General features: G+C 38.6%; 2 protein-coding genes across 5 annotated transcripts in view; both read right to left on the bottom strand.

The window, feature by feature from the left end:
* Positions 1-342: 342 nt before the first annotated feature.
* The window catches only part of LOC136284402 (sorting nexin-6-like), a 93,157-nt gene continuing 69,553 nt past the window's right edge, over positions 343-23,946 (bottom strand). The window contains exons 1-12 of one of the 4 annotated variants that reach the window (XM_066174721.1): positions 9,871-10,472; positions 9,253-9,525; positions 8,555-8,629; positions 6,472-7,663; positions 5,411-5,640; positions 4,967-4,997; positions 4,224-4,310; positions 3,671-3,710; positions 3,473-3,563; positions 2,657-2,746; positions 2,387-2,452; positions 343-1,860 (exon numbers count right to left, since the gene is read on the bottom strand). In XM_066174721.1, the coding sequence (XP_066030818.1) occupies positions 1,723-1,860; positions 2,387-2,452; positions 2,657-2,746; positions 3,473-3,487 (309 nt within the window). In that variant the 5' untranslated portion in view covers positions 3,488-3,563; positions 3,671-3,710; positions 4,224-4,310; ... (4 more) ...; positions 9,253-9,525; positions 9,871-10,472 and the 3' untranslated portion in view covers positions 343-1,722. Of the gene's footprint in view, positions 1,861-2,386; positions 2,453-2,656; positions 2,747-3,472; positions 3,564-3,670; positions 3,711-4,223; positions 4,311-4,966; positions 4,998-5,410; positions 5,641-6,471; positions 7,664-8,554; positions 8,630-9,252; positions 9,526-9,870; positions 10,473-23,946 lie in introns of those variants that run through there. The other 3 variants (XM_066174722.1, XM_066174723.1, XM_066174724.1) reach the window with 3 other exon arrangements.
* LOC136284395 (uncharacterized) lies at positions 14,573-22,693 on the bottom strand. The gene is made up of 2 exons (XM_066174690.1): positions 22,649-22,693; positions 14,573-19,124 (listed from the first exon to the last, which is right to left on the bottom strand). Exon 2 carries the CDS (start codon positions 19,109-19,111, stop codon positions 15,326-15,328), a length of 3,786 nt encoding a protein of 1,261 aa, XP_066030787.1. The 5' UTR covers positions 19,112-19,124; positions 22,649-22,693; the 3' UTR covers positions 14,573-15,325.

Genomic DNA, 23,946 nt, shown 5'->3' with positions numbered 1-23,946 from the left:
TAAACGTCAGCAGCAGACAGATTTGCGCCTGATCTCATTAGAAAGAATCCAGGTCATTCAAACAGCAGATGACTAAATTGTAGGTAGGGGTAGGGTTAGGAGGAGGGGATCATTAAGGAAGTTTTGTCGTTTCGGGCTTAATTTCTGGGTTAGCAGCGATACTAAAGAAAGAGTCATTTTTATAGCCTGGGGGGCCGGAGGAAATGTTTTTTTAAGGGAGAGGATGGGATCACATAGTTTTCAGGAGGAAAGGAGGGGGAGTTAGTCGTCTCAAACAGAGTTAAGGACTTTGGTAGAGCTGAAACGACAACTAGCATTGTATATGGTCCATTCTATATTGAAAAAAATAATTACGCTGGAAAAACATAGTTTTCATCAGAATAAGAAGTATACTCTCATTTAAGTCAACTGAAAACGTCAAGTTCTGCCTTTACAGGTAATTATGAAGCAATTCAAACAAAAACTTATCATCGCTATATCTAATATAAATTTCAAAAGCTTTTCAATACAAAGGAAATCAATTTTTGGTTGGTACTTTTCAGAGGATTGGAGAGGAAACTTTTTTCCATAATGTCTGTTACCTTGAAAGTATGTAGAAAACTTTGCATATTTGAAACCCATTCATTCAGATTTAATAAAAATATTATTTTATAAGACGTAAAGAAATTCATTCACTCTTTAGTATAATGATGATCTGTATGAAAACAACATAAAGTTGAAAATTCACCATGTTAAGTGTTTATTGAATGTTCTGGAGCCTTCATTCAAGGCTGGTAGCCTTCACAAAATTGGAAAATTTCTTTCTGTCATCAAATATTTGCTGATTAAATTTCAAGTAATTGCTGGATTTTTGCCACCATTTCCAGCCAATCTACAATGGTAATAGGACTGAGTGGAGTCTTATTCGGTCTGTTGTTATCATACACGCGATTAACAAAATTGGACGACTGCAAAGCAAGAGACCAATTTGTCAATCACGAGTATGATTACAGAAAGAAGTGGACGACAAAAAGTCCTGTTACCTTTTAATCTTAATTGTTATTATTTCTGAAAACAAGAAATACATTTAGGTCAAATATCTCTGGTATAGACAATGTCTACAGTAAAAAAATATGTCTCCATTTTGGAAATTCTTAATTTTTTTTTTGAGACAAGTGGTTGTTACTATGGTTATTGTGATTAACTCTGTGATTGGTGGATTTGGCTGAGTGAACTTAGTATGATTCGTTGCTTCAACTGTCCAATTACAGGTATCCGATTAAAGCCAACTGTCCAATTATGCTGTCCAATTAAAGCTGTACAGAATGAGAAGTGAAAAAATGAAGCAGCTAATGCACCAATCACATTTGAAGAAATTGCAATGGTTATGATAAGTGCCTGAATAGCCTGTTCCAGGCATTCAGTCAGTAAAACAAAGTGTGATAGTAAACAGCACTATAGTAGCAGAGAAGTGAAAAAGTGAGGGAGGCTTGGGTTGAGTCACTCAATGAATCCCACCTAACCCAAGCCTCTCTTGCTGTTTCACTTTTCTGCTCCAGTCTCTGCTCCGTTTTACTAACTGAACACCTGGAGTGAGCCAATGCCTGAAACGACCTTGCATCGTTTTAAAAATTATTTTAAATCAAAAATCAAATCAACACAATCTAATTTCATAAAGAAAATTAGAAATAAATTTTGGCCTCCCAAATTTACGGTGCCCTCTATTTTCTCTGTGCTCATTGATTAAGAAGATTTTTTCATGTCATTCAATAGTTTGGCCAAAATGGCGTAGGTATCTCTTCCATTCTTTAACCGCGATTCAGCGTACTGGATAAGACTGGCTTGCAGGCTCAACACCCTTTGCCTATTGTAACGGATCATCTATATTTAAATTAAAAAAAACAAAAATTAACATCAATCGAGTAAGCAGATTGTCTACTGCAGTTAGAGCGAAATGACAATTTCTTTTTATGTGCCCTTAACAAATATTTAAATCATCAGCCATTTCTCCTCTGTTTATTATGCCGGCGCAAAGGATTCATTGTAAACCAAGGAAAATGGTTGAAAATAAAATTGTTGATGAGCGATTTTGTCACTTTGGATTCTCAGAGGTTAATGGTACTTGCTCATCACTTTCAAGTTAGCCAATCAGTGTGTTCAAAAAATACTATTCACTTGTGTGGTGTAAACTAATTTTTTGATATTCAAGTTTTTACATGAAAATGGCACAAATATTCATATTATTGTTTGACATATGTCTTACAAGTAAACCAACAACAGGGTGGTCTGCCTGTAAAACAAACCAAGAAATGCAACCAGGTAAGGGTGGCATGCAAAATTTTCTGGCAAAACAGTAAGCCAAAAGTCTAAGTAAAACAAAAGGCCTTTTTTATATCATTTTATTCACCTCTTTCTTTGCAGCTTCTGAAATTGAATTGTATGCTTCCTCTGCATCGTCTTTGGCTTTTTGAAGCTGAAAATAAAAAAATGTGTAGGATTCTTCAACTCTGGTGTTCACCATAATTATTCAGAAGCTCAACTTGAACTTCGAGTCTATTGCTAAGTGCAGCCTTATGCGAATCACGAGAAAAAAAAAAAACAAAAAAAAAACAACAACACTCAATCACATGTAAAAAATCAGAGAGAGGTGCAAAGCACATGTTTGTCAGAACCTTACCATTTCTTGGTTCTTGGGTTTGGCTTTTTCCAGTGCTTTTGTTGCGTTCTCATACTCAACTAGTTTACATGTACGACGGAAAAGCATCTCCTGCAGGGTAAGAGATGGACAAAACAAGTGCAGTAAACAGTTAAAATTATCATCTTGAGACAGCAAGAATAAATAACCAATTAAAGGGGTTTTCAAAGTTAGGGCACTGGAATTGTAATCCAGAAGTCCCACATTCCAGCTCATCTGTACTTGATGGTTCCAAATTCAATTAAACCATGAAGCATTGTAAATTTAAAAAAAAAATTCCACAAGTCAGTTCATGATTCCGTTCCACCATTCCAGTTTTTGTTTGTAAGTTTTCCATCCCTTTTGCTTAGCAGTATGAAAATGAAATGTAAATAATTACTTCAAAGGGCACTTTCTCTACAGATAACCTCTCTCTTGAGCTACATTCATGTAGATGCACTAATTCTTGCCAATGAATTGAAAAAATTGAATGCAATAGAGATAGAGGGGGTAGAACCCAGTGTTCCCACTCAAGACACAACCCACAAATCATTTGGGATATGAGAAATAGATTGGTCAACAGTCTGGCTGATGACTTTTTGTTGTTGTTTGGTTATTTTTGGCTTTTCTTTTCTGTCATCTTTAGATGCACAGTGATCCTGAGCTTTTCTCAGGCTGTGATAATGCTCTCATCCCACCCCACCCCAAAAGAAAATAGTCACCTCCTTTCCCCTTCCCTAACCCTGCACACAAAAGGAAAGTTGGTATCCTTTGACGAGTTAAATAAGATCCAAGTTTTCCAATACATATTTCACATACCTTAATTGGCAGCATCCATGTATCTGGAATAAAGTTCTAAAGTAAAACCTAATGTGTTGTCATCATTAGTGGACATAACATCCAGCGATTCCTGAAGAAAGAAGACGACACACACACAAGTAAGACAAAACAAATTAAACTCTTGGAATTGAAAATACTGCTAGCAACACTAGTTCCTGTCTAAAAATGCTATCATACCTTGACACCATTTAGTGCACTTGAAAAAGTCACAAAACTCCTGTAAAAGTAAAAAAAGCTTTTAAAATTAGCTTTTTGTTACACCCTGACATCAGAATGTATATTCTCAATACTGTTATTGGTACATATTCTATTATACTGACAAGGAGAAGTTGTTCAACAATCAAGAGCTTCTTTGTTTTTTTCTATCATTTCCTTTATTCTCATGACCTTAATGTACTATGCAGCAGTGATATGGTGAGGAGAATTTAGATGCTGATCACTTCAACAAGAGAGGAAGACATAACTATCATGCTAAGGTCTTGATAGGTCTTGATTGCATCTTATTACCAGTTCTCATGATGGTTACAGTGAGTAGAGCTGGCATGTAAGATGTGGTAAAACAGTGGTTATTCACATGGGAAAAAAAATCTGCCAAACTATATGCCTGGCCCATCATTGCTTGCATTGGAAGTTTGCCACCACAGGTTAATAATGGAAAGATATGAAATAAATATTAAGTAATTAATACAAAATCATATCATTTAGCAATTACAGTCAAAGAACAACAAACCCTTTCAATTCCTTGGTACTTAATTATCATCACCAGTTGATGCTGTCATGATGCCAGAACTTAAATCATTCACTGCTAATGCAACACCTGAAATTCACAAAAAATTCAAAATTACCAAACTTACATATATATAAATATGCCATCATGGTAAGATTGTCATAATCATACATAATCATAAATTATCAAGAACAACTGTCATTTTGCAACATCCTAATACTGAAGAAATGTAAAATGGTTTCCGTGTTTACATAGTCTGATGTAAACCCACGTGTGGTTGGGAGAACACAAGATAAGTGTAGGAAACCATGACGCGAAGCAGAGTGGTTTCCAGCTTATCTTGTGTTCTCCCAACCTCCCAAGTGTTTACATCAGGCTATGTAAACACGGAAACCATTTTACATTTCTTTTATAAAATAACTAATGAAAGAGGAATGAAAACTGTGTTTACATACGCCCATGTAAAATAGTTTTATAGCCAATCAGAGCGCATGTACTATTTGAATTATTTTATAAATTACAATACTATATGATTGAATAATACTTCAAGTATGTCTTTGCCACCCTCATGTTGTTCTTACATGAATGTTCTTTAGATATCAAAGTTTTGGCCATACTTTCTGTCAAAATTCACTAGGCTGGACCATTCACCAAAATCATGAGATTTGAGGGTGTAATTCACTATTTCAGCCTAAACAACCTTAATGCAGATTACACATTCCAGCAAATAAAACATTGCTACATACCTTGCTGCCTGTTTACCATTTTGGTGAAGTTCTACAAAAAACACACAAGTAGAAAAACATTTATTTATTGAAGGAAAAAATCTCAAAATTGTTAACTCTTACTTAGAAGCTAAAACCAAATCTCACTTTCCTCTAAAACCTTGTTCTCGTCATAGGTGCTGTTTAGCACAAAACCAATTTACAAAATCATAACTTAACTGTTTATGTTATTATTGACATTTAGACATTTCCAGCAGAGTCGGCATTTTGGAATTCCAGGTCTTTTTTTCCCTCATAAAAGACCCCTAAAGCAAACCAACAAGATGCAGGTAAATGTAATCTATCCTACACCCACAAGTAGCTCAAGGTGCAGAATCCTAGCCCAGACTACCGTGGTGAGAGGGAAGCATTTACACCATCAACCCTTAAACTCCCATGCATGACCAAAACATTATTTCTCCTCACCTAATTAATACAACACCAAGCAGGCAAGTGATGCTCCAATTATTAGTTGATCCAAAACCAAATTCTCTCAACCAACATCATATGAATTGTATGGCAGACAGTAAGGGAAATAACTGAATCATAATACACTTCTTGGAAAGATATTACTCCTGACCCCATATGTCTCCTTGGTAAATGGGTGTGTACTCTTCCACAAAATATCTTTTCTTCAGAAATTCTTCAACAAGATCCTAACCAAAAGGAATAACTTCTGGTTATTTGTATTTCTAGGAAGGCCAAGTTATTCTTGTAATGGTTAAATTCAAAAGAAAGTTAGGTCATCTGTGAGCAGGGCCACTGTAACCCTTTAACTCCCAGAAGTGATGAACATGTAACCTCTCCCTTTAATAGCCATTATTCAGCAAACAGGTAATGAGAATACTCAGACTCATCAGGTACAAGATATCACCCTGATTGAGCACCAAATTCTTGTAACTAATTTAGCAGCTACAGGGGAGAATTAATAATCAGATCTTGGGAGTTTAAGGGTTAATTGCACTTTGGCAAGAGTGTTTCTTCACCCGCAGAAGAGAATGAGGCCTAGTAGAGAAACACAAGCTGCTGAGAGGCCAGTGAAGGGTTAACAGTGATAAGGAAGGACCAAGTAATCAGCAGTTTAATCCCTGAGAGTGACTGACATCTAATTTCTCCTTACCATATCCCCACTGAACCAAACATTAAGTTCAGGAGAATATAGGAACTGATCACAGACTAAAGAAGCTCTTGATTGTTAGACAAATTCTCCATGTCAGCATCTTAGGAAATGTCTAGAGAACAGTCTGGAGAATATGCATACTGATGTTAGAGTGTGAAGGGTTAAAACACTGTCTCTCTGTATGCCATAATTCAAACTACAATAATTCATATTTCACTGCCCTGAATGAGACATACACTGTATGTTTGATCCAAAATTCTCTGAACAAACCTCATATGAATTGTATGGCAAACAGTAAAGAGAATGACTGAACCATAATGCACCCCTGGAGTAAGATTCTATTTCGAAAAATATAACAACTACTGACCCCATATGTCTCCTTGGTAAGTGGTGTGTACTCCTCCACAAAATCTCTTTTCTCCTGAGATGCTTCATCAAGATCCTAACCAAGAGGAACAACTTCTGGTTATTTGTATTTCTAGGAAGGCTAAGTTATTTGCATAATGGTTAAATTTAAAAAAAAGAAGGTCATCTGTGAGCAGGGCCTCTATAACCCTTTAACACCCAGAACTGATAAACATGTAACTTCTCCCCATAGTATTCATACATTATTCAGCAAACAGGTAATCAGAATACTCAAACTCAGCAGGTACAAGATGTTACGCTGATTGAACACAAAATTCTCATTGCTAATCTATAAGGACAAGTGTAGCAGCTAGAGGGAAGAATTGAAAATCAGATCTTGGGAGTTTAAGGGTTAATTGCACTTTGGCTAAACTGCTTCTTCACCTGCAGGAGAGAATGAGACCTGGAGCAACATGAGCTGGTGAGAGGCCTGTAAAGGGTTTAACCCTTTAACTCTCACAAGTGATTAACATGAAACTTCTCCCTATAATATCCATACATTATTCAGCAAACAGGTCATGAGAATATTCAAACTTATCAGGTAGAAGCTTCTATCTTGATCTAGTATCAAGTTCTCATAACTACTTTATATGGAAATATGTAGCAGCTACAGGGGAGAATTTACAATCAGATCTTGGGAGTTAAAGGGTTAACACTGATAAAGAAGGACCAAGTATTCAGCAGTTTAACCCCTAAGAGTGACTGACATCTATTTTCTCCTTACTGTATCCCCCCTGAATCAAACATTAAGGTCAGGAGAATAAAGGAGCTGATCACTGACTACAGAAGCTCTTGATTGTTAAACATGTCAGCATCCTAGCAAATGTTTAGAGAACAGTGTGGAGAATATACATACTGATGTTAGGGTGTGAAGGGTTAAAACAGTCTCTCTGTATACCCTAATTCAAACTACAATTATTCATATTTTACAGCCCTGAATGAGACATACACTGTATGTAATTAAACAATAATCCAGTGATATCACAATTTTACTAAACAAAGACTTCTTAGATAAAAAAAATCAAAACAAAACAAAAAAACATTAAAAAATCCTGGAACATTCTGTAACTTGTGACTATGATGCCTGAAATCATCCACAGCTCATGATATAGACTTGTCCTAAGACCCTTTTTCACTTTGCTTCACACTGCAAGCTATGTAATTAAAAAAAAAGTGTTTATACCTTACACTGTAAGTGTATGAGCATGAGAGATGCCATTAAGCCACTGATCACTGAGTTGAAAAGAGATTAATTTCTCAGAGCAAGGAGTTTGATAATGATTATCAAACTTAGTTTTACTAATGCCCCATTCACACCAAAGCTTAAACATGTTTAAAAGTTGTTTTGGTAAACACAGTTTAATTTTTTTTTTCTTCATAGAAACTATTTAACCGAATATTTTTGACTTGAATGTAGCACATTGGAAATGCAAGTTAGCAAGTACTTGAATCCAATGGAAAATCAAGTTTTTCAGTTCTCTGTTTATAATTTTCATTCAATGAAAACCAGTTTAACAAAACATGTTTTGCTGGTGTGAATGGGGTATAAGTTACAACAGACATTTTGTCACAAAAGAAATCCCCCAGGCATATACATACAATCAGCAAGAAAATTGTCAACACACTACCATTGAAATGGCAATATTCTGGAATAGCATACCAATTATATTCCTTACTTTCAACTCTTCTTCTCATGTACAATGTTTCTTTAATTGTTTTACACCATTCTACAACATTGACTGGTGGAAGAGCTTATTGTTGCAGTGAATTGTAGTTCAATTTTCACTCCATTTCTACATAATTCCTTTGAGGTGGCTCAGTGGATGTTGTGTCAACTGATTTTATCTTAAAAACATTTATGACCCCTTAAGATGAAAATAGTCATAATTATTGTTGATTTTATGAAAAATATACCTAGGGAGTTTAAATCAAGTGTTGTTTTGCCATAGTATGTCAGTTTACAAATTTTGTGGAAAAAATCACCCACACTCACAAGAATCATGACCAAATATTTGTAAGAGTATCTTATTATTTGAAAAACTCACATTTTTCTCTTCAAAACCTTTTGCAAATCTTCATCTTTTGAAAAGGCTGGGTGGCTGACAACAAGTTGAAAAAATCTGAAAAACATCAAAAATTGTAATTCTTGAGATGGGCTAATATGCAATGTAAACATGTGAATCAACAGTGTCTCCCTGAAAGTACATTAAATTTTAGAGAGAAAACAGTATCTTCAAGAAAAGCTGAATCTTTCCTGAGGAAGTTTCTCTAAGATCTGTTTCTTGTTTCTTGTTGGGTTGTTTTCTTGATCATTTTGGTTTTACTTTGCCAGTTTACTGGGAGAAAAAAACTTAAATGGAAAATTAACCCTTTATATCCCAACAGTGACTAACATCAAATTTCTCCTTACAATATCACACCTAAATCACAAGTTATGGTCATGAGTGTAAAGGAAATGATCATCAACAAAAGAAGCTTTTGATTGGTAAACAAATTCTCCTTGTCAGCACCTTAGGAAATGTATAAAGAGCTGTATGGAGAATACAAATACTGAATCTAGGGTGTAAAGGGTTAAAAAAAACTTTCTCAACCCACTGTTTTTCTTTTCAATACTCTGTAATCTGCTGTAAATCCATACAATTACTGAACTGTTCCCTTTTCCTATTCCTTCATTACTCCTTTCCATTGGTTATCCTCAATTTCTTTACTCCACCATAAACTTTGTTTCAACATTAAAATATACCTGTTTTTCTCCTTTCTTCCACTTCTCTGAACATTCCTGTGTAACCCAAATCCACATCGTCCCTGAATTTCTGTCTTATGAGTCCTTCTCGTTGAGTAGCTCAGTAGCTTGATGTGCGGCGCTTGGTAACCACCCTGTCGCACTTCACTAACAAATCATCAGCAGAGTTCCATTTGTGTCGTGCGTCAAGAGGATGGTTTCCAAATGACAAAGTACTGGCTGTATCCATGGAAAATGCCTTATGGTAACGATGCTACTGACTCTAGATTGTTACTACCAAAAAGGCAAAGTTAGTCATCAAGTTAGCAGCCCTGTACAGCTTTTTTGGCCTTGTTAGGCCTGATAAATAAGGCGTTGCTAACATAAGGGGCTTGGGTAGCTTATGAAAAGATGTTTTGAACATCGGCAGAAATATTGGACAAGATGGCGGCAGCGCTTGCGCATTTCGTCCATAATGGCGTCCAAATAATATAAGAAACTGTATGGAAATTTGTAAAAATTTCTAAAATATAACAATCAGGAGCTCATGGTCCCGTCTGCTCTCGATCGAGACATATTCAGTACTGATTCTGCTATTCATCAAACCTCACAGGGACTCGATAAATAAAAACCACTTACTTCCCGAGCCAGTTCTTTTGTCATTGATCATTGACCTAGGTCTTCTTCAAAATCCGTCGTTCTCCATCCCAAACACTCGCCTATTACAGGAAAGTGCATCAATAAAGTCAACTAATCTCGATCGAATTGACTGCTACAGAGTTCGAAGCGTCCAAATATCCTGTAAAATTGCCATTTCCTCCCGTCAAAAAAGTTCCCAACGCGCCAGAACATCCCTTATTTTCCATGTTGAGTAAGTGACGAGACGCCATGTTGAAAGCTATGACTGAAATAGTTAAACACGAGCAACGCTGATCTTCGAATCGTCGGCCATATTTATTTATGTTCTTGCAGGGAAATAAATTAGTTCTCGGTCCTTTTCGGAATAAAAATATGCCAGGCATTGAATGCAAATTTAGTAGTCTTAGCGCGAAAATTAAATTCAAGCAAATCAAAATTCTGACATCATGTCATCGCTCTCCCTCGAAAAATCCCAAAGATTTACTTGCAGGTCTTCTTTTCTTTTTCTTTTCATCAAATAGAAGATCTGCGGTGCTCAAATTGTATAAGTCATGGTACGAAACACTCTTCTTTGCAGATCGAGCCGTGATCGCCGCCATATTGAATTCTCTTGATATTCTATTATTGTTCCGGAGTGTAATACGATATACCGCTGATAATTGTTAGCGGGCTCGAAATGTCCTTGATTTCTGGCGATAATTACATATGGAACATTTGCAGAAAGAATTGGAGGTGTGGAGGCCCCATAGTCTGCATCTGGAGTCTGAGTCGAGAGATTCCTATGTGGAGACCAGACAGGAACACTTCGACAAAGAGACTTAAGAAGTAATCAGCTCTCATCAAGAATTTCACTTTCCATTAGTTTTGATTTGAAAGTTCCACTGCCCGAGAACACGACTGCAGCTGATCTTAATCAGACAACATGAAGAAATTTTCAGTAACCAATTATTAAAGTTTAACAAAACAGATGTGAATCTTAATATCAGTGGGATTTCCTTAGTTTTCGATGCTTCAAAACCACCTCAAGCCCGCTTCGTGCGCCTTTTATGTGATAGTGGACAGGTTCTAAGAGGCTCCAAATGTGGTAAGCAGAGTTTGTTATCAAAAAAATCCTTAAGAATCTCAAAACACAAAGTGACTGGTTAACTTACTTTGCTTAAAAGATTCTTATTTTGTCCAAGATAGTTGGTTACGCTGGCACTTTTCCATAAGCAAGTATTCTAAAAAATAATTTGATCGCTTTAGACAAACAGGAGCAGTGAGATGCATGATGCAAATGAAAGAATAGCCAGATAATTTTTTATTTCACGTTTGCTAAGTACTTCCCTATAACTATGAAATTTTATAAAATGCCCGAGTTTTCCAAAGTGGCCATAAAAGCAATTTCACTTCCGCTTTATAATTTGTTTATTTAAGAAAATAGGTGTTATACGATTGGCTGCCTATCTACTCTAGATCAACAATCTTTCAAAGGCGCAGAATTTCTTCGCAGAAGGCATTTGAAAAATTATGTGAGTTGAAAAAACGTATTGAAAGCGCTAACTCTAACTTAGGATAACTAAAATCTTCCCATAGCTTTTAAGCCCCCAGATGTTTACGGAGTACTTGGCTAAGTTTAGACCCTATCGTAAGTAATAAGAAAGATGCAATTAACTCAACGAAGGAAGTATATCATAACCAAGCACCAAAAAGTCATTCTTTTAGATGAATCAACGTACAAAACATTTCTCCTGAAAATGAGTTTCCTCGCATGAGGATGAAGAATGATTGTAATATAAGTATCGAAAAGGCAATGCACTTGCCTTGCTATGCAGTGAGATGCTATAAACAGCTCTGAAATGGCTGACTCAAACAGTTTGATGATAGGTCAAACCTTTTTAAACATCATCGTCCCTTTTTGCTATTTATGGTGAGCTGTCCTGTTGGATACTTCCACAATACCTCAGATTGCCAGGCATGCGCAGTGGATCATTGCCAGGATAAAGAGGCGCAGACTTCTTGTGTTCCTTGTCCATCCGGGACATCAACGTTTGGCGCGTTAGCATCTAGATGGCAGGGAAACTGTGAAGGTCTTTAAAAAAATTATACTAGATGTCTTATTTTGACTTATGATGAATTTATTTGTACTGCTGTAAGCAATATTTGTATTTGACCGCTTGCCAATTCTTACTTTCATCAGAAATTTCAAAACATCAAATGCTTGAGCAAATCAAATCGATGGGCAAGGGACATCAGGTCACCTTCTTGGCAATAGTTGTACCAGTCATTGTAATGGTTGCTGTCGCCATCTTTTGTGTGTTGAAGCAAAGAATGTAAGTCAAAATCATCATTTTCTTTTTTTTTTTTTTTTTTTTTTTGTGGTTGTCATTATCGTCACCATAAGAATTTCTTACTGTTATTTTTACTGCCGTCGTGGTTTTTCAAAAGTGGAATAGAAACCGATAGAGTTGAATTGCAATGGAAGATAAAGAGGTGAAAAGGCTTGGGAAGGGTAAATTGGCCTAAGCAAAGCAAGGGTGATGGTGGGGTAACCTGTTGTTCAAGCAAAATTGCCAGAGCTAGTAAAATATATGTATCACTAAAATAACAACAGGAAGCATTTAACAAATCGTACTGAATGCCAGGCTTATTCATCGCTGAAAACCATTTCCTTCTTCCCCTCCCCCCTCCCCTCCCCTCCCCTCCCCCCTCCCCTCCCCTCCCCCCTCTCCTCCCCTCCCATTCCTTTACCGATTCATCAAGTTTCTCTGATAGTTTGCCACTTGCCCTCGATATTCAATGGTGCAGAGCATCACATTGACAATAAAGTAGTAACGTATTTTCCTCAAGATTGCATCACAGTGACCCTACCGTGCCTCAAATTTGAATCTCTCGATCAGTTGTTCCAGCGCACTATTTACCAAACCACTGCAATTCCCAACTTTGATATATTCTCTTCCCGTATCCTTTGTAATATTAGCGTCTGAAGGTTACCTCCACTAAACAACAACCCACGCACAAAGCATGAAACAAATATTCTTATTTTGGCTCTGGAAGGCATTAACAAAGCTAAGATTTTGTCTTGTTTCGGAATTCCAGGGCGCGTTCGCTTGAATGACATGGAATCACATAGCAAGGTTTGATACATGCGAGCTACTTAAAGATTCATTTCGCTCTTTCTCATCTATTTTATCGTTCCTCCCTCAGAAGACCTCAGCGAACAACGTCTGAGACCAGGGGACACAACAATCCAGCATATGAAGATCCAGTGAGTACCCGTGTCTATGAGGAAATTTAAGAATTGCAGTTTCCGAGTCCCCATTCCATTATCAGTTACTGAACACGGAACCACATACATACGCGGAGCTTCGAAACAGTCACTCTAAAGCCTAGGGAAATAGTTTGACGACTTCAGATAATCTGAATTGGTATTATTTTTTGGTATAGTCCTACCTTCACCGGTTTTACTCGTGGATATGCAAAGCATAGGAAAAAGCAACGTGTTAACGCGGCCTAGGAAGTCTGGGGAGAGCATACATATATCTTATATAGGATGCGAACCCAATGTTAGTTTTGGCAAATCAATTAAGGAGAGCTCTTGTAGAGATGACGGCTAATTTTGTACCGATAATGTACTGCGCAATAGCCCTTTTATCACAATTTGAACAACTGAACATTCCCTCTTGACACTTTGTTGGGAGAGTGGAAATCAAATGTCAGGGTTGTTTTGGTAAACTTAGACTTGACCCGCCGAAATAACCAATTATATTCTGCACGTTATATCCACGAGTTCATCAAAATGTCACTTGGATCTTCTTATACAGTATCTATTGATGGGTTCTAGTGTGGAAGGTCTATAAGGATTAGAGGAAAGGTTCAATACTTCTTACAGGCATCGACGGAAGCTTTATCACGGAGAAAATGGCCGCAATTCAACGATAAAACCGCCCACGTAGACAATTCAAATCCAATCCCTTGGACAGTGTAATACGTTACAATCAAAGATACACTTTGGGTGCAATGTAGAGTTACGAGTTCAGAATAAAATGTTTCATTCTTAGTTGGATTTGGATCTTTATCAGTTTGGTCATCCAACAAGAGTATATCATCGAAAAAAAGTATTTCAAATTTCGTTTTCCAAAAGTGTTTGTAATACCGCATTTATTCCCCTTTTCACTCGTGTCCCGCAATATTATGGAGAAGTAAAACATGTTACAATTCTACCTTCAGACGAACAACAATCTTACTAACTTTTTTCATCAATAAATAACCCCATCTCCATGCAAGTAACTTCTTTACGACATGATAATGATCACCCACGCGCTATCAAGGCTTTAATTAGGCTTTCATGAGAAATTTTTGACTAGGGACAAGGGGAGGGAGCCCTGTGTGACAAAAATTAATGATATTTTCAACCCCCAAGTCCCATTAACAAAGACTCGAACTTTCGTTTAAAATTTACTTCAAGATGAAAGAGGAGTTTGTAGGAATGTGGGTATTAGGAATTGTGAGCCTGTACATTGCGAGACTTCACCGCGTCGTTTAAGATCTTTATCGAAGTTCGCTCTTCGATTCCACAAGAATCAGAGGTTACTTCCACTCAACCTTGGATGTTAAACGGCTACTGATGAAGAAGTAACGGGATTTCCGGGGGAGAGAGAGAGGAGCGGGTGCGGGAGGTGAGCAGCAGTTTTCGATTTTACAATTATAAGGTACTGAAGCGTTTAGTAAAACAATTTAATACGTTTTCTGTGAACAGCGAAATATAATGGGTTTTGTTCTAATATCTAATAATATCTATTTCTACTCTTTTTTCAGCTAATAAAACATTGTTTTTTGTTAAATCGCTCGTTTTGGTGTCGTGTTTTTTTAAAGGGCATTACAGTTTTCGTAAAATCGACCTCCAAAGTTACCTTAAATTTGAGCCTCGACATGGGTCGCCACAAGTGTTCGCTGGGGTGATCAGAAAATCTCTCATAACTCAATAAATTTAAAAGAACAGATGAAGTGGAATGTTATTCTAGAATAAGGACATGGAAGTCTTTCAATGTACAAGAAATCAGCGAAATCTGTTTTCAAGCTAGATCAGCCGGAACACTTTTATGGATACTCTCTCTTAATTATGAATATGAATAAAAATCATCAATTTAAAAGAGCACGATTCTGAAAAAGCAGCAATGATTAGCAACTTGAACATTTCTTTACTTGGGTGCATATTCTGACTGTTGATTATCCGTCGAACTGCAACCTTTTCTAGCAACCTCAGAAATGAGAAAGTAATAAACTACTTGTTCAGAAATAAAAAAAAAACCATATCAATTGTGCGAGTTTCCAGATGGAATATTAAAAGCACAAGTTATACAAGACATCATGAAAAAATTAAAACGATCTAGGTTCTCACGTGCAAAGAAAACACAACGAGTAAACCTAAATTAAAGACCAACAACGTCTATGAATCAGCACAGTTACTAAACTATTAACACGAGTCTCTTTTCTTCTTTTCCAAAACAGCACAAGGGTCAACTCTCTTTCTTTTCTGTTTTAGCCGAGATAAGTTCCTGCTGACCTCTAGTGTCCTTACATGTTCTTGACCACACTTGGAGATACAAATTACCAATGCACGCTTATAGCAGTCTTTTGCTTCATCTGTGTCGCCCAGATCACTGTGTAAATTACCCAGATTGATGTAAGAGCTTGCAACATCAACATGCTCAGGTCCCAGCTGTTTCATGCGAATCTTCAGTGCACGCTCATAGCAGTCTTTTGCTTCATCTGTGTCGCCCAGAGCCTTGTGTAAATTACCCAGATTGCTGTAAGAGCTTGCAACATCAACATGCTCAGGTCCCAGCTTTTTCAGACGAATCTCCAGTGCACGCTTATAGCAGCCTTTTGCTTCATCTGTGTCGCCAAGATCACTGTGTAAAGTACCCAGATTGTGGTAAGAGGTTGCAACATGAACATGCTCAGGTCCCAGCTGTTTCATCTGAATCTCCAGTGCACGATTATGGCAGCCTTTTGCTTCATCTGTGTCACCCAGAGCATGGTGAACAGTACCCAGATTGTTGTAAGAGCTTGCAACATCAACATGCTCAGGTCCCAGCTTTTTCAGACGAATCTCCAGTGCACACTTATAGTAGCCTTTTGCTTCATCTGTGTCGCCCAGATCACTGTGTAAAGTACCCAGATTGTTGTAAGAGGTTGCAACATCAACATGCTCAGGTCCCAGCTGTTTCATCTGAATCTCCAGTGCACGCTTAAAGCAGTCTTTTGCTTCATCTGTGTCGCCCAGATCACTGTGTAAATTACCCAGATTGTTGTAAGAGCTTGCAACATGAACATGGTCAGGTCCCAGCTTTTTCAGACGAATCTCCAGTGCACGCTCATAGCAGTCTTTTGCTTCATCTGTGTCGCCCAGATCACTGTGTAAATTACCCAGATTGTTGTAAGAGCTTGCAACATGAACATGGTCAGGTCCCAGCTTTTTCAGACGAATCTTCAGTGCACGCTCATGGCAGTCTTTTGCTTCATCTGTGTCGCCCAGATCACTGTGTAAAATACCCAGATTGTTGTAAGAGGTTGCAACATCAACATGCTCAGGTCCCAGCTGTTTCATGCGAATCTCCAGTGCACGCTCATAGCAGTCTTTTGCTTCATCTGTGTCGCCCAGATCACTGTGTAAATTACCCAGATTGTTGTAAGAGCCTGCAACATCAACATGCTCAGGTCCCAGCTGTTTCATGCGAATCTCCAGTGCACGCTCATAGCAGTCTTTTGCTTCATCTGTGTCGCCCAGATCACTGTGTAAAGCACCCAGATTGTTGTAAGAGCTTGCAACATGAACATGGTCAGGTCCCAGCTTTTTCAGACGAATCTTCAGTGCACGCTCATGGCAGTCTTTTGCTTCATCTGTGTCGCCCAGAGACTTATGTAAAGTACCCAGATTGTTGTAAGAGATTGCAACATCAACATGCTCAGGTCCCAGCTGTTTCATCTGAATCTCCAGTGCACGCTTATAGCAGTCTTTTGCTTCATCTGTGTCGCCCAGAGCCTTGTGTAAAGTACCCAGATTGTTGTAAGAGCCTGCAACATCAACATGCTCAGGTCCCAGCTGTTTCATCTGAATCTCCAGTGCACGCTTATAGCAGTCTCTTGCTTTATCTGTGTCACCCAAATTACTGTGTAAAGTACCCAGATTGTTGTAACACCTTGCAACATCAACATGGTCAGGTCCCAGCTGTTTCATCTGAATTTTTAACAGCCATTTACCATAGACTAGCGCCGCTCTAAACTCACTGTTGTTGTGGCACATGTTAGTAAGGCTCCAAAGGCCATGCAGAAAGTTACACAAGGCTCTTTTGGTCGCTTCTGGTATTCCTTTCCCGAGTGACATGTCTTCAATTTTTAAGCTCAACGTTTTCAGATGGGGAACTATTCTTGTTCCCACAACAATAGATTCCAGCTCTTCAAATTTTGAGAAAGACATTACCGCGCCATATACCACTTTGTAGCTTTGATCCCTTGCGAAACCTTTTGTCGCAGATTTAATAACATCAAGAACGACACCATGGACTCGAATATAAACACCAGTTGATTCTTCTTCAATTAGCAACAGTGAACATCGACTCATCTTCGTTCTTATTAAATCTTCATCTTCAAATTCGTCATCAGTTATTTTAACATACTCGATAATAATGTCTTGCAGTATCGGCTGTGATGCACACATTGAAAGAAAAAGGAACATGTGATGCAAAATTATATCATTTTCCATCACCATTTCGACAGCGAGTGTTATTACTTTGGTCATGGTCTTCGGATAGGCTGGATTTGTCGCAGCAAGAATGCTTTCAGTATTGCTTCGTTTCCCCTCTTCCAATTTCTTCAAATAGTCGGTCCAGCCAAATTTCGAGGTTCCTTTATTCTGACGAACTTGTCTCACATACGTGGCTGCAGCTGCCAATGAAAGTGGCTGGTAGTCTAGTTCTTTCGCAATTTCTTTTTCCATCTTGGCATCTGAGATACCAGAAAGGAGGTTAAGCAGAAAGCACGCATCATCAGGATGCATTCCTGCGCTGAGTGAGATATTTTGTATGGAAGAGCTTGACAACGGTATAGACGCAGTGTCTTTTGTTGTTATTAGCATCTGACCCCTTGCCCACAACTCGCTGTCTGCATCTGGCAAATAATCGCTTGTACGAGATTCGCTGGTCACATTATCAACTACTAACAGCCATGAAGTGTAATGCTCAATTTTTGTACTTATTAAGGTCTTGAAATATGAAATCTTCTCGTCTGTGTTCAAATCCTTGGAGCGGTAAGTGTTTGTTATTTCATACCCGGGACATTTGCAATGTTGAGCGAAAAGGACATACGATTTCAAAAGTGCTTCTGAGTTTTCAGCATTCAATGTCATGACAAATGAAACTGCGGAAGGTATTTGTTCGACCTCGTAAAATTGCCTGGCTGCTAAACGGGCCAGCTGAGATTTTCCACTTCCTGGATTTCCTGACAAATACAGTATGCTCAACCCATCATTGGCGTCTTTTAGTGTTTGGAGGTTTTGTAAAACTTCACCAACTTCAGATTCCCGACTAGCGATGTTGTGGCTAGGTTTGGGAGGGAGAATACAAAATGGAGAGACATCGGAATTTAATTGCTCCTCTAGGGCAAGCCTCTGTTCTTCTTTCACTTGAAGTTCTTCTTCTTTGTCTTTAACTTCTTGTTTCAAGTCGTCAACCTTCCTTATAACTTCGTTTAACTCCTCCGTTAAGAAGTTAGTCTGATTTTGAACTTCGTTGATTTTCAATGACGGGAGACCGAGTGCGTGGAATGCAGTTTTAACCTTTGTAATGACAGTTTGGAAATCTCCGTTGGAGAGGTGGCCCCGAGGCATATGTGCAAATTCTTCATTTCGAAATTTCCTTAAGTCGTCCACATTTGATGTAATTGATGGGTTGAGAGAATATATGCAATCTGAATGCAGGATAGCGTAAAACAGCATGGTACAATCCCATTCAGCTCTATCGCCATTCTTCATTGTTTTCAACAGCTTAGCGTTTCTGTTTCTGTTTCGAGTAGACTCGCCATTCCAGAAGTCCATTCCACTTTTGGGTTGATCTTTCCATTCTCCCAGCGTTGTCTTGTATCGATTGTCCCATTCTTGTTTGAAGATGGTTCGCAGACCCTCAGTTAGTATGTCAGTGACAACGTAACAAATCCTGTAGTAATTCAGTTGCTCTGTGGTGTACTTCAACCGAGTGGCCATTATCAGTTACATCCTATTAAAACCATAGTTATGTTAGTACCCAATTCGGTTATGTGAGTAGGTCGCTATACTTTTGCTGATCCTTTAACGGTTTTGTGGTACTTGGTGTGAATATTTATTTACCTACCAAGATATTTTCGCTGATACATGTCAATTATATTTTAGAGAGGAAGTAAGGGCAATTGAAAAACTCTGGCTTTCAAAACAATTTGCTCGATGGAGTCAAGGGCTAATAAAGGGAGGAAAAGAGAGTGGTAAAGATTCACTGTCACTCATAACTTAAACGTCAGTATAATACAGAAAAGTGTTCAGAGCAACAAGGATACGGTTTATATGTGAAAGAAACCATCTTCTTGCTTCCTTATTTGTTAATTTGTTTCTTTCTTTCAGTGTTCACTCTTTCAGTGTTCACTTGGTTCCACGATAGGTATTTTTCGAGACACAGTCGACCTGAAATATGGAACTCGACAGATCTCACCTGATTTAGCCCCTTCGCATATTAGAGAGAAAAAACTAGGTTAAAATGTTGACACTGAATCACTCAGCCCAAGAACAAAATTACGCAGGGAACTCATGGTCGAAGTCAATGACAAGGGAGTTTTTAAGCTGTACGATTATCGTCTTCTGCTGAGCTGGTAGTTTTTTTCAGCTTGTGAAGTAATTGGTGATGGTAATCTTACGAAAGCTAAATTGCAAGTCTCCTAACATCAAGGATCACTTTTCCCTTAGTTCAAGCATGCTGATGGGATCAAGAAAACTGCAAGGTAGTGAGAGGGTGACGATGCGATGGACGAGGAAAAGGATGAATTTAACAATCAACTGCTAGACTCTGTTGCAAGCTGCAGTAGTCATGATATGATTTTGATGATGGGAGACCTGAACGCTTACGGGAGTAACAGCATTAACAGAGAGGAGGTACTGAGGAAATTTAGTGTCAGAGTCATGAATGATAATGGGAAAGGTTATGTGACCTCTGTGGTACGAATGGCTTAGTTGTAACTGGAACAGTTTCCCACAGAAAGAGATCCATAAGCTGACCTGCAAGTCACCAGGTGGGAAGACTGTTAACCAGCTGTGAATGGACGCATGAGAACATCGATTCTGGACACGAGAGTGATGGGAGGAGCAGACGTATATGGTGACTACAACCTGGTGAGAACCAGAATGAGACTAAAGTTGGCAAAGGCGCATGGGAAGAAGAAAACAAGTGTGAGGTTTGACGTGCGTTAGTTGCAAAGTGAAGAGATCAGGAGGAGATATAACATTAAAGTGAAGAACAGGTTTTCAACGATATGAGATATAGAAGATTCAAAGGAAGCGCGACAAGATCTTGGTGACTTTCAGAGATGCCACATAGAAAGTTATTGGAAGGTAAAAAGGAGATCAAGCCACGGATAGGAGACACGACGTGGGAAAAAAATTCAGAAGGGGTAAAACGCAAAACGTAATACAGAGGGTGCGAGATTGGAACGACTTAAACAGCGATAGAGAGAGGAGTATAGTGCGAAAGAAAAGGAAGTGAAAGAGAGTGCTAGGGAGGATAAGAGGAATTGGTTGGAGGAAAGGGCTACAGCAGCAGACAAGGCCGCTGAGAATTGTAGAAACGAGGAGCTAAACAGCATAACCAAGACAATAGCCGGGAACAGAGGAGGCGAGAATTGCGTGTGAAAGACAAACTGGGGGTGAATAAGACAGAATCCCAAGAAAGATTGCAGAGCTAGGTAGAGAACTTGAGTAAAATTTTAAACAGAGATGATCCCACAAATCCGGTGGAAGAGAAAGAAGAAACAGAAGAACTGGAGTAGATTGAGGAAATCGATGTAGGAAGGTGGCGAATACAAGAGGTTAAGGATGCGTTCAGGAAAGCAAAGCCAGGGCCCAGACCTACTAAGGGCTGACATGGAATACACCGCAAGTAGGCAGACTGACAGGCTTTAGAAAAGTAAAAGGTGGCCAGAAGTGTGTAAGAAGGGACTTGTTATCAATAAATTAAGAAAGGTGATTTGCGTGATTGTAACAATTGGAGAGGAGTGACTTTGCTACCCACCATCAATAGAATATTCCACAGGATGCTGCTAGAACGGATCAAGAAAGGTTTAGACAAGAAGCTTAAAAAAGAGCAGGCCAGCTTTAGACCAAAAGGAAATACAACTGAACAGATCTTTACATTAAAGAAACATCTTAGAGCAGGCAAATGACTGGAGGGCGAGTCTGCACATGCACTTTGTGGACTTTGAAAAGAAGCCCTCGATTCGGTACACAGAGAAAGCTCGTGGAACACCACACGGAGGTATGGAATTCCGCGCAAGATGGTGAGAGTGGTAGTGGGGATATACGGAGGGTTTGAATGCGCCGTAATCGACGGATGGGAGATATCAGACTGGTTCAAGATTTAGTCAAGAGTAAAGCAGGGATGCGTAATGTCAGGATTCTTATTCTTACTGGCTATGGATTGGATCATGAGGAAGACAACAGCAAGGCACTGAGGATGGAGTTTGCAACGAACAGGGAGAGCATTGTGGTGAATGGTGAAGAAGTGAAAGATGTCGAGGAGTTTGCGTATCTTGGAGCTATTGTAGAAAAGAAAGGTGGAGGCAGTGAAGATATTAGGAACAGAATGCAGAAGGCACGAGGTGCATTCCAGAGGCTATGGAAGGTGTGAGTAGCCAGACGAATAGGAAAGAGAGCCAAGATGTGCCAATTCAAGACTTTAGTCCGATCGGTCCTGCTACATGGTTGTGAAACATGGAAAATCGCAAAGACCGATGAAAGAACACTGAAAAGTTTTCAGTACTAATGCCTAAGACGGATACTGAGGACCAGATGGCAGCAAAGAATGACAAACAGGAGAGCAGTTGAAATGGAGGACAACAATAAAATTGGTTGCGAGGTGGGAAGAAGAAGGTGGAACTGTTTAGGACATTTACTCAGGAGAGAGGGTGTGAACGACTTTTTTGCGGTATTGGGGCGGACACCAGAATGTCAAAAGGCGAGAGGGAGACCAAAGACCAGTTGGAGAGGGACTGTTGAAAGAGGTAAAAGGCAAGGCGATATGGAAGAGCTGGATTGTGGCTGGGGTGGCGGCACGAAACAGGGGGGTTGGGCGGACAATGTGACGACCTTATGCACCTACTGGCCCAACGAGCGATGATGATGATAATGAGGATGATGATACACACCACACGTGACAGTTGAATTTAATTTACGTGCTATGGTAACCCGTGGTTTCTCGGCGAAAGGAAAGAAATAATTACTGTGTAGCTAGAGATCGGAAACGAAAATAAATTTAGAGGAAAAGTGTACCGAACTTGTGGGGTACACTGTACTCTCAATCGTCAAATTCTTTCATTGCTTATCATCAACGTTCACCACGTCTCAAACTTCCAACGCTCTCTCCTCAAACCTATCACTCTAATTATCACCTCTCCTATTTCAATCTTAACCTAACCGTGACTGCGTGAGTCACATGTCACGCAACTTCCCTTTAAAAGGTTACTTGGAACTTACTTTCGAATCAGTGAGTTAAATGATACATACCGTTCTAGAAGTTTGGCAAAACTTGGGAATACTTGAACTGTCTGCAATCAAAGGTTGAACAATTTAGAATCACGTGCTTTTAAAGCTGCTCAAGTAGCAAAATTATCTGTAGGTTCTTTTTTTTATCATAAGCAAAAAACGCAGGCACTGTGTTTGGTTCTTACCTAAGATCTAGTGGAGGACAAATGCTTTTATTGTACAAAACAAATATAATCCATGTTGCCTGGGTTCTTTATGATAATAGATCACAGATGACGTCACAAATGTGGTAAAAACATCAGTGACACACTCAGCTGCGCTTCGTGTGCCTCTTCTTTGTTCTTACCACATTTTGACGTCATCTGTGATTTCTTACTAAACAAACGCAGGGCAACATGTAAGTTATTTTTTAAATTAACAAGTATGAAATGTAGTCTGTTGTTATTTTCGTTCTTTCACTTCCTATCACAAAATGACACAGACATTTGAAGCGCTTTGGCCCCATTATTTAATGAATATCAAAACTTTTTGAATACGCTGTTAGACATTCTGGACTCCTACTGGCGGAAGCAGCTATCCTGCGCCTTCTGCATCAAGTGCTGCCACAATTACTGAGTTTCTGTTCCTCAAGGTTTTTTTTTTGCAAAAACTTTCTGTCCACGGTTTATGTGACCGTAATCAGTCAAGGATTACATGCGCATTACGCAGCTGGTCATGCGTAATAAAGGAATACTGAAAAACGAAACGGAATTTTTGATGAAAACTGGCTGGAAAAAGGATTTCTATTGGAATTAACAGGCGTAATTCTATGGAATACTGACATTCGGAACATGATTTAAAAAGACACTTAGCGAAAAGAATTTTTTTTCTTTGCTGTTAATTTTTTTCCTTCTTTGTCTCCCACACAAGAGATCTCACAAGCTTTAAAGTTTGCACCCTGCACTATGTATTAGTCTACAAAAGTGTACAAAATTCGTGGCTAACTTGAGAGGAGGCTAATCCAGAAGATCATAATTTACAAGAAAAAACTTGGAGAAATTTTAAATGGAAAAGACAATACTCCTAAGGCGTTGATCAAATGAATATGATGTCAACCAATGGGCCATTTCTCTTGATTCGTTAAAGTAATTACTTTACTGGGTAGGTTACTGGGTTGCGTCAATTGAGATAAGAAAATTAATTTTCTCTTGGGTATGAAAATGTGAATTCTTAAATAGAGGCCAACAATGTTTCATTGTCCAGTTACAGAATGTTTAGATCAAAGTCCTTTTTCAGAATGAACAAGGACTGAATGACTAAAATGAGGAGAACGAAGGAGT

This window comes from Pocillopora verrucosa, chromosome 11 (assembly GCF_036669915.1).
Source record: "Pocillopora verrucosa isolate sample1 chromosome 11, ASM3666991v2, whole genome shotgun sequence".
NCBI classification, from domain to species: domain Eukaryota; kingdom Metazoa; phylum Cnidaria; class Anthozoa; order Scleractinia; family Pocilloporidae; genus Pocillopora; species Pocillopora verrucosa.
Note: the sequence above shows the minus strand (reverse complement) of the source record. Positions and strands in the feature narration are given on the sequence as shown.